The sequence below is a fragment of the Stylophora pistillata genome, chromosome 1 (genome assembly GCF_964205215.1).
Source record: "Stylophora pistillata chromosome 1, jaStyPist1.2, whole genome shotgun sequence".
Lineage (NCBI taxonomy): Eukaryota > Metazoa > Cnidaria > Anthozoa > Scleractinia > Pocilloporidae > Stylophora > Stylophora pistillata.
This window is the reverse complement of record NC_142519.1, coordinates 32,544,454-32,554,808: the sequence shown is the minus strand read 5'-3', so window position 1 is coordinate 32,554,808 and position 10,355 is coordinate 32,544,454. Positions and strand designations below refer to the sequence as shown.

General features: G+C 38.6%; 1 protein-coding gene across 1 annotated transcript; it reads right to left on the bottom strand.

Moving 5' to 3' along the window:
- Positions 1-62: 62 nt before the first annotated feature.
- Positions 63-8,139, bottom strand: LOC111324381 (protein DD3-3). The gene is made up of 10 exons (XM_022927935.2): positions 7,998-8,139; positions 6,307-6,462; positions 5,358-5,444; positions 4,694-5,024; positions 3,698-3,916; positions 2,900-3,323; positions 2,498-2,554; positions 1,890-2,173; positions 1,615-1,659; positions 63-642 (listed from the first exon to the last, which is right to left on the bottom strand). The coding sequence occupies exons 2-10, from the start codon at positions 6,457-6,459 to the stop codon at positions 311-313; spliced, it is 1,932 nt and encodes a 643-aa protein (XP_022783670.2). The 5' UTR covers positions 6,460-6,462; positions 7,998-8,139; the 3' UTR covers positions 63-310.
- Positions 8,140-10,355: the final 2,216 nt, after the last annotated feature.

The following is a 10,355-nucleotide window of genomic DNA, read 5'->3' as shown; positions in this document are numbered from 1 at the left end:
ATATGCAGAACGCCTTTTTATCAGCTCCAGTGTTTATCTCGCCCACAGCAAAGATGCAAACCTTGATTTACTTTTATCGTTTATTTTGTTGAAGAAAAAAATCGTAGGACGTACACTGAATCTCTAAAAACAGGAAGCAGCCATACAATCCTCAGGTCATATTTCCTTCTGTAGAACTTTCTATGTAGACTTCTAACAACAAATTTCTATAGTTGGACACATTAACTATTCTAAGAGTGAGCTGTTCGTATTACAATATATACTGCGCACTTCACAAAGAATTAAATCACATCTTAAATGTAACGTTAATTCAAGCAGATGGTGTGGGACTGACAACTTCGATAACTCCGATGTGGCGTCGGTTGGAGAAGTTGTTATTGCGCGTGCCCATGTAGCAGTACTTTCCAGGCTTCTTGATTCGGAAGCAAGGCGGATTGCAGGAGGCTGGGGCATTGTTCAACTGAGCGTTCAGGTTTTTTACGTCACCGTTGTAACATCCAGTGTTTAGGTGAAGATTCAATTTCTCCGGATCTTCAAAGTCATCAACATGGTCAACCACTTCAAGAGGCAAGGTGGAACATGCTGCTGGTTTGAGAGAGCTGCATCCTTCCTTTACCCAACACACATTTGTGCGATCCGAACCTGAAATATAAATGACACCTTTTCAATCTCGTATTCGGCGATGTGAAAGTTTGATTTCGACGAGTTTTTGCCACCGTGAATCACTAAGAATCACTGATGGCGCCCTTCCTTTCAGGTTTCCTGTTATCTTTGCGATTTTCGCCAAAAGCCTGTTGAGACTGACTGCTTAAGACATAATATGTGTTACCGATATTCTGAGAATTGTATGGTGCCATAGTTTAACAAGGGAAAATCTTGGTACCAGGCACCCAGCGAGAAGTATAGTTGTCATACGTGATTGGTCAAGACGAGTCTTCCCGGAGATGTTGTCATATTTCAGTTATTTTCCTTTTCCTGCTATATTTTATTGCTCTAGTAATCATCGTAACGGTAATCATATTATAATTTCGGCTTTTTTACTTCTACTATCGCTCACTGAAACGTTCGAGCATCTTATAACAGAGAATACTTCCAATGCTTAGTCGCCTCTACAATTTTCCACTCAGTGTTGTCCCAAGAGGTGAAGGAAAATTTGCGCATGTGCAGTAACAAGAACTGATTTGATACTCATCAAGTCTTAGCCTTAGAACCTTCGGTTGTGAAAAATTGAAACTCTGGTCACCTTAGCATCACAGCGCACGTTTGAATCGGTTTTCAAGGGGGCTGCTCACGAGCTTCATTTTCCCGAAATTATTGGATGTTTCTCTCCAGATTTAAGTGTTATGATCGTTAAGTTGGCGTTTCTTGTTACGTTTAACGAATAAATTTGGACATAAAAATCGACTTGTATATCCACTGTACAATCGATGAAACAAATGCGTTATGAAACCTTAGTCCAATCGTTTTGGCTTAACGCCCAGTTGTTGTGGTATCATCTACATCTGCACCTGTCACTTCAACAACTTTCAACGACACTTGCAGCGTTGGGGACTACCGTTCCCTTCTTTACTAAGCATGATACGAGGAAATGATAGTGCTGGAAAGTACTCTTACCTGCCTGTCCCTGGCCAGCGTTTCCGCCAGGATTGTTGTTTGAACCTATGAAAAATGAAAAAAAAAAATGCTGTTGAAAAACTGAGTCGCAATTGAGGAGGCATGTGAAAGAATTTTATATCACGTGTCGAAAATGGTAACTGGTATTAAGAACGTTTAGAGATTGCAGAACCTAATCCTATGTTAGGGTCACATAACGTTACAACAACTTTCCCATATCTGTAACTTCAAATCAATATGTAATTCTGCGCGCAAAAGACAGGCTTTCTTCCTACCAGACCACACAAAGCACACCACGTCTTCTGTTGTCACTGTCTTTCGTTCGGGGAAGAAACGATACTCCATGGCTGGATAGGCTTGAACAATGTTTCCCCTCTTTCCCATTCCGAAAATGTAATATATGTTGCGATGTTGATGTTCCTTTTCCATTTTATTTCGGGCTTTAAGAATGAAAACATGACTTCTGTCCTGAAATGTTCGGCCAACTTGTGCAGTGTTCAAAGCGAGTTGAAGATCCGTTTCTCCATTAACAGCTTTAGTCTTAGGGTTATTCTTGACTCTGTAAACAAAACTCATATCGATGAAACTTTCATTTCAAACTAGGAGATTTATTTTAATTCCTCTCATTATCATCTTGAAGTTGGAATTTCTACTGAGTAAGGTTTGAATATTTCCGATAAATTATTTAATTGTCCCCTCTATGTAGTTTGTTTGAACAAATTGGTAAACATCATTTAATCTTAACATATGCACTTGTATCAATACACATGCATTTTTGGTTTGAGGTAGTGAACAGTTCTGCGAGCTAGGATCTTAACTTTATCTAAAACTGTGAGTTCCTAGTGCTTACACAGAGTAGAACTCAGTTCTGTCTAATACTTACTCTCCATTGTTACTGGCGTTAAACCCGCGTGGTACGTCATCAGAGGTAATGTTGTACCTGCAGATATTGAAAACACGTGCAGCAATAATCTCATGTCTACTTTGCTTGTGTGTCGCAACTGTGTCTGCGTGTGAAGTATGGGTGGCAAACAAGCTTTCTTTGGTCAGGTACCTAGTAACCGAGAATTTTGCCTTTTATCTAGTGGAGCTTTACAGTGTTTCCGTCTCTTGAGCTTCTCGCTACTGTCTCAAGGTAAAGCAAGGGAATATATGTATTCGATGCCTGGAACAAGCTTCTCTCTGGTGAAAAATATGTTCATTGCTAACCTGACATGGGAGTGAACCACTGCTGAATAAACGAATTATAGATTGCCTCATCTTTCCTTCTTTTACAATGTCTCACCTAATTCGCAGCACACAACGTTGAGTAATGTTGGTTGGAAAACAAGGAACTTTCCATTTGTAGGACGAAAACTTGCCAGTTGAGCTAATTCCGTTATGATTAACGACCGTGGATGGGGCATAAATCACTTCGGGGGGCTCGTGAAGGAGGACAAATTGGTTAGGATTATCAGATCCTTGTGAAATCTTATGTGCTTCATAGGGTACACCTCTCGACAGTTTCTCATTTCCTTCGCCGTGGCAGGTGCTTAGCACTCCTCCGGTTTTCTCCAAGTAGTTTGTGATAAATTTAGTCCAGCGGCCTTTATGCTTTTTACACTCTTCTTCCGTGATGTATGGACCCACGCACCTTACAGAAGGCCTGTTTTCGTTGTCTGGTGGGCACCTTGGGTTACCATTCTTGTTGGTCTCCATGATACACATGTCTTAGAAACACATTTTAAGGAAAAAACTAAAAACAGTTGTTTTATTCGTTATGTATGCAATCCCTAAATCCCAATGCTTAGTGTATTGAGCCTAACTCCATAAGCTGCTTTTGATACTATTCTCAGAGCAAGAAAAGATTTTAACGATGCAAACTTACAAATTGAGAATTGCTGTATCTAATCGTGTGGTATATAAATGCTATTACTAACCTTAAAAGTTAATGTCGTTCGTTTTTTCTTAAACCTGCCGTTTTCTTTTATTTCATTCTTTTTTTCAAAAAAATTCCAAATTATCACAGATATAAAACATATGGATAATATAAGTTTTAAGTTAAACTATTTGTGCTGGGTGAAATAAAAAATCCTTAACTTACATTTGAATCCATAGTATTTGTCATTCACATAATCTCTCATCAATTTTTCGGTCTTATTATCGCTGACCATGATAGCAATGTCCTTCCAAGGAGTTGGGCCCCAATATGGAAAATAATCGCGTTCCTCGGGAACTTCCAAGCCCCTTCTTGTCCCCGCGGGATTTTGTCGCGTATATATAGCTCTATGTCCTGTAAGTTTTTGCTCATCAGTGTACAAACCTGCCAGACGAACAAGAAACAGTAGTTCGTATGTGCTAAACACCAATTAGCCGAACAGAGTCTTGCTCTTAGCCATAAATTTGCTTGGCTTCAGTCGTAAATCAAATAAATTGCACTAAATGATGTGAATCAAGGTAAAACCTTCAGTAGAAAATAGTACAGAAAAACCGTTTTCCAAGTAAGTACAGAAACCTTTATTTAAAGCCAATAAACTAACTCTCTAAACCCCACTTCCGCTTTGCTTTGTTACACAAGGAATTTATTGTTTTAGGCTTGAATCCGTAGCGCCTAGAAATTTTGAAACATTTTCGAATCCGATTATGATTTCTTTCAGTTATACCATAGTAAAAAGACAGTGATACTTTCCACGCCTTATCATTTTTTAAAACAGTTTCAATTAATGTCCTATTCTCTCCTAAAAACGAACTTGTTCCTAACAGTAAGAACGTGCTTTATATCTAAACTTCATCAAAGATTATGTACAAAAGCGCCTAAATATTAACCATATTCTATGTTTTGATTTACAAAATGGATCCTTTGAAAACATGGAAACTAACAGTTATACAGAGCCCGCCTGAAATTAGAATTTTCTAGAGTGACATCTTCAAAGACCAATGTAATGCCTCTTGTTGAAAACACGCGCCACACCATTGTAAGTCATTTTCCAGAGCCAATTGATATTTTACCTATATGGGTGTTTTTAAAGCATATTGCATTTTTGGGATTTTATACACATTCGAATAGGTGTAGTGCAAATGGGTTGAACACAATTCTCACCTGAATTTCTTTTTCTGGTAAAGTATGACTGGTAGTAATTTGCGGGCTCGTGAAGCCCTACAGCTTTACTGATGTATGCATTCTCGCGATGACCGGTTTTAAAAGCTACTTGGGCAGTTGATGACTGTCCGTTACGAAGGGTGTGATATTCAAACTCTGTGTTAACATCAGAGGTGACCATCTTTTCTCGAGGATAGGGCTGGCACATGAACTGAAGGATAATTTGTGATTCCACCATATCATCAGTCTCTGGGCCAGTTCCATGTTGATTGGTCCACATAACTTCTACTTCAGTTTTGGACTTGTCTGAGCATCCACTCATGTAGAATTCCTGATATCATAAAATCATGATCAGTCTTGGTTCCATTTCACGGGCCAGTGAGTCAGTCAGTAAGTCAAAACTGTTAGTCAATCAGACAGTCCCACTAGCGGACAGCAAGCAATTCAGACGATCAGTGGAGTAGTCCGTCAGTTGGCCAGTCAGTCAGTCACTCGATCACTGAGTCAGCCAGACCAAGAGTCAGATCAGTCTTTCAGTCCGTCAGAGAATCCGTCAGTCAGTTTTTCTTGCACTAATCTAGCAGTCATTTAAATTATGCATTATTGCAATAATAATATGCTTTGATTTCAGTACTCATATGACATGGATAGTTCTACTGGTTACATTAGGTTTCTGTAAAATTTCAGCAATATTTTCTCCAGGTTTAGCAGACTGGCTGTCTCCAACATTGTAGCCGGCTTTGCCATTATTCTGAGGAAAAAAAAAATCAAAGTGAAAACTTCCCGAGGTTATCCGGCAAAATGCTTCTTCAGCTTCAATACGTAATAACCGCAAAAAAAGTTTGATTGTATCAAAAATGAATGAAAAATTAGATTAAGTCTACGGACAAAAGATAAATGGATGGGGTTCTGTGGCGTAAACATGCATTCAATAATAGCGAGGAAATCTCGAAGAACCGTAACAAAGTTAATGTATGCTGGCGGCAACGTCTTCGAAATTTAAATTAAAAAACACTTTTTGCCTCAAAGCGCCACTGTTAGGAATGTATTACAAAACTAGACAAAAGTTAACATACTTTGTTTTCCTTTTATATATGATAACAGCAGTCTTAAAAGAAAAACATGGCAATTAAGTTTTTAACGATATTGCTTCTGTAGCGCATGGGGTAGATACGGTTCTGGGACCCCTCCTAGGTCTGAGAGAATTGTTTTCGCTTCTCTGCGATCTTATAACTGGGTTTTCTTGTTTAAACATTGCACTAAGAGAGAGGGGAGGATTTGAATCGAAATGAATCGAAGGTGGCAGGATTGCTTACAATCATGACAAATGCTTGTTTACAGTTTACGATTTAGATATCTTTGATTTTAATTAGTAAAAGGTTAAGAAGGAATAATTTCTTTTCTGGTAAAATTGAAGCTGAAAGATTTCATCCAAGGAAACAAAACACAAATGTTAACGTCCTATTAGATTCTCTTTAGAAGTCACTACACCGTTGAAACTTGGTTAATGTGCAACATTCTAGCTGCAGTCAAGTGATAAGACATACCTTGGAAACAATACCCTGTTCTCCTAAAATTTTTTTCTCTCTTTTGCAGAGTGCTCAGTGTCTTACCTGAGAATCAAACAACCTATTTGCGTTCCTAACATTGGCCTGGCCACCGTTCAATCGATTGTTGGATCCATGTGGAGTATGGAAGTATACATCAGACATACAAGGCTCCAGAAGTACAGCCACGAAACACCCCCAAATCAAACTGTACTTCATGGTCTGTTTAACACATAAAAGTGGACTGAGAGGTTTTGTGGTTATCTCGTGGAAGATGACAACTCTTAAACTAAACTTCCTTAAAATAGAGAAATAAATTTTTTTGAGGAAGCACTTAAGCCGCACAGCCTGATAGCACACACTGATAGCAACCTCCCGTAATCCTTCAACTCCCAGGAATGGATGACAAACATGTAACTTTTGCGGCATTTCAATATCAGGACACTATCCAACAAACAGGTTATGAGAGTACAGACTTATCAGCTTAACGATGCCTGAGGTCTTTATCTTGATATGACACAAAATTCCCTCCAATGGTTTTTGTTGAATTTACACCAGCAAGGAGAAAAAAACAAAAGGCCATTGAACAAACGCCACTGATGAAAACTAATCTATGCGTCAAACTGTAGTGTTACCACTACAAAGTAATATTTCATGAATATTATGATTGGCTAATGTAACGTCTTTGTTTCTTTATAAACCAGTGGGATACAAATTTAATACTCCTGCATGCACGTCTCTATCTAGTTAACAACACCTCAAGCCAATCATTTGAGAGAAGACGCATTTCTTTTTAGCACAGATTTTACTGGAACTCTCGTGGTTTATGACTAAGGCGTTGGGTCTCTTGCTTGCCTGAGTCACTGAGGCGCATGTGTACGTGAAGGTTTTTTGGAAAGAAGACGAGTGAGGTTAAAGGCTTTTCAAGTAGATCATGCTACTTTTGATTACAATTACAGATTGTCGTGATATAGGTCATTTCTACCTCAAGAATATCCTATAGAATTTTAAAAACCAGATTTTACGCACGAACTATCAGCTCGCTTAGCTTCAATTCGCTTAGGGGTGATTGTTAAAAAAACTCAATAGAATTTAAAGGACTTCCTTAAGGACTTGCACATACACGCATCGAAGCATGAAACTTTTTTCTTTTAGGGCGTTGTCAATACTCCCATATTGGAATTAGCCTCTGTGGAATGTTGCCCAAAGAGTACATGGAAATTTTCAAGCATTCCCCGAATTCCTTTTTCACCTACGTAGTCAAGGCTTGAATACTAAAGAGTCTTTCAAACATAGCAGCCTTAAAATACAATGTACATGTATTTAACTAAAAACTTCCAGAATGCACGCTAAGAAATCTTTACAAACGAGTACAACTCAGCCACAAATGTTCAAATCTTCACGTAGAAGAGTGAAAGAGAACCGAGGATTGTGCTACAGGCACTTAGGACCGCTTTGATTTTGACACAATTTAGAGACCAGGTTGTTCAAAACTTGGTTGAGATAACTTAAGATTAGTATTAAATCTGATTTCAGATCAGATTTAAAACTAAATTCAGTATGATTCTTTTTGTCTAAAATTTGATAAAAGACTTATCTAAGGGAAAAGAAACCCGAATTAAATTTTAGCTTTGGGTTAGCGTTCATCGGCCTTCGAACAACTGGGCCCATTTCCAGATTTGAATCACAGAGCTCCCCTTAAATTCTATAAAAGACCGATCGCGTTCAGAATGATATTACGAAGTGAGCTCACTTACTCTGGTTTGGCCGATTGGGAAGTTGGAATGTCACAGCGTAATCCGCACCAGCTGAGCTGCGGTGAAGTTGTGCAATGAGCTGAAGGCGTGCGCCTGGATTTATTTAAAGTTAAAAAAAGGAAATAAAAGCGGGACAACAGTGAGTCAAGGATGACTGACTCCATTATCTCACTGAAGCGTCAAGTCAGCGCTTTGTTTGTCGGAAAATCTATAACATTTTTGTATTGAAATAACGTCAATATTTTCTCGCTTGTCTGCATACTAAGTCATGTAATTATTTACATATCCGCTGACAATGAACATCTCCGCCTAATTGTACGATGGGTCTTTTTTAAAATTCCTCAGTTTGTAAGGATTTTTGTCTTTTGTTATAACACAGATTGCCAAATGATAAAAGCCACTTTTAACTTCTGGTTCGCGAACGTAGAAACAAGTTCTCGTGGGGACTCCGAAAATCAAACGGGTCACTCACTTACTCAGGTGTAGACGCCGTGAAAAATACTATTAACGTGAATCGCTTCGGTTGTATACGATCTGATATGAAACAAGAACCGTGGGAACAGTCGAAGTTTATTGGCTGTTTGATTAAATTTAATCATCTTATGTAAACGTTGGCGGCTGGATCAATCGCTAACACTATAGCGGAAAGAAATAATTTTATGATTTTTTGACGAAAGAAAACTTGCGGAATACACCGCCACATATCTTCAATTTTGATCAGTCAAAAACTTGCGTTCATGATGTATATTGTCTTTAACTTGTGGTACACGAAGCCTAAGGACAAGTTTTTATGGGGACCCTGGTATGCAAATGAGTCACTCGGGTACTGTTATAATTAGTCGTCCCAAACTCGCCCGGACCTGACGCTATCATCTTGGAATGATAACGGCGCATAAACGACTTGTTACAGTTTATTCTTGGCATTATTGTTGCTCTAAATACCACCTTTCGAGTTAAAGCACAAACCCAATAATGTGATACGCTTGGATTGTTTACGGTCTGATCCAACACAAGAACCGTGGGACAATTAAAGTTTATTGGCAGATTGATCAAACTTGAATATCTTTATGTACACATTGGCGGCTGGATCCTGGGCTGGATCGAACAGAAACAAAAACTCAGCCCTACTTGTTTTTCTCATAATAGCATCACGCTTCAAGGCGTATGTTTGTGTTTGAGGGGGGATGGGGTTGTGCGACGCACCTGTCATTCCCTTCCTAGTTTAAGAGTGTTGACTCGCCACTTGCCAATCATGTTAAAATTCATTTTAATTTATATTGTCTCTTTACAGCCATATCTTCTCATCTCTCTTATTTTCAGTTTGCCTCAAAAATTATCCATATTCATTTACTCTCCGTTCGACTTCTTTGTACATTTTTATGTTATTAGCATTATTATAAATATTGTTAATATCATCATTATCATTTTAATCATTATATCATATAGCTGTTATTATCATTGCTGTTCAGTATTATTAGGAAGCTGAACCTAGACTTATTCTTTGTAACCACTCGCAGAATTTTCTGGAACGGGGAAGATTAAATCAACACGAAGCCAAGTTCATAGCTGCCCTATGCTAAAAAACACAGTGCTAACAGCTTATTTCGAGTAAATTGACACAACTCAAAAAGGAAATGCCCACAGACTTTATTTGCCGTGTGAGAATCTGTGCTGTTGATAGCTGCCAGGGAGAAGGTGACACTTTTTTTGCTTTCGCTCGTTCGAAGCAACGAGGAGGGCAAAATTGGTTTCTTGCAGATCGAAAACCGGGTTTGTGTAGCACTGTCCCAAGCGAAGAAAGCCTTTATTGTATTGGCAATTTTTTCTTACTCACGAAAATGAGTCCATTGTGGAACAAAATAGTCACGAGCCAAATAAGTGCTCCTGAACCTCAACAAGAACAAAGTCAACCTTCGACAAGCAGAAATTAAATTCATGGGCTTTGTGATTTTAAGAGATGGACTGAAACCGGACCCCGATAAAGTTACTGCCATCAAGAACATGCCTAAGCCACTAAGTCAGAAGTTCATACCTTGCTTGGCTTCGACAGCTCTCTATCTAAATTTCTACGCAAGGTATTAGATGTGTCAACACCTTTAAAAGAGCTTATAACTTTTTCTTTCGCCACTATTCAGCGCTTAGTCATTCAAAATCCATTTCTTAAGACCTACAACTCAGTAGAAGTTACTCTTCATACGGATACCAGTAATGAAGGCCTTGGTGCAGTCCTTCTTGAAAATGGACAACCAGTCGCATTCGTGTCCAGAACTCTCTCCCTAACAGAACAATCATATACAACCATAGAGAAAGAATGTCTGGGAATAGTCTTCACTTGTGAAAGATTCAACCAATATCTAG

Excerpts from the sequence above, each read along its gene's own strand:
- LOC111324381 (XM_022927935.2), bottom strand. The coding sequence starts at position 6,459 with ATGAAGTACAGTTTGATTTGGGGGTGTTTCGTGGCTGTACTTCTGGAG. Across the intron at positions 3,324-3,697 it reads CAAATACTATGGATTCAAAT|ACATGTGTATCATGGAGACC; the intron begins GTAAGTTAAGGA and ends TGTGTTTCTAAG. Across the intron at positions 2,555-2,899 it reads CGTTGTGTGCTGCGAATTAG|GTACAACATTACCTCTGATG; the intron begins GTGAGACATTGT and ends CAATATCTGCAG.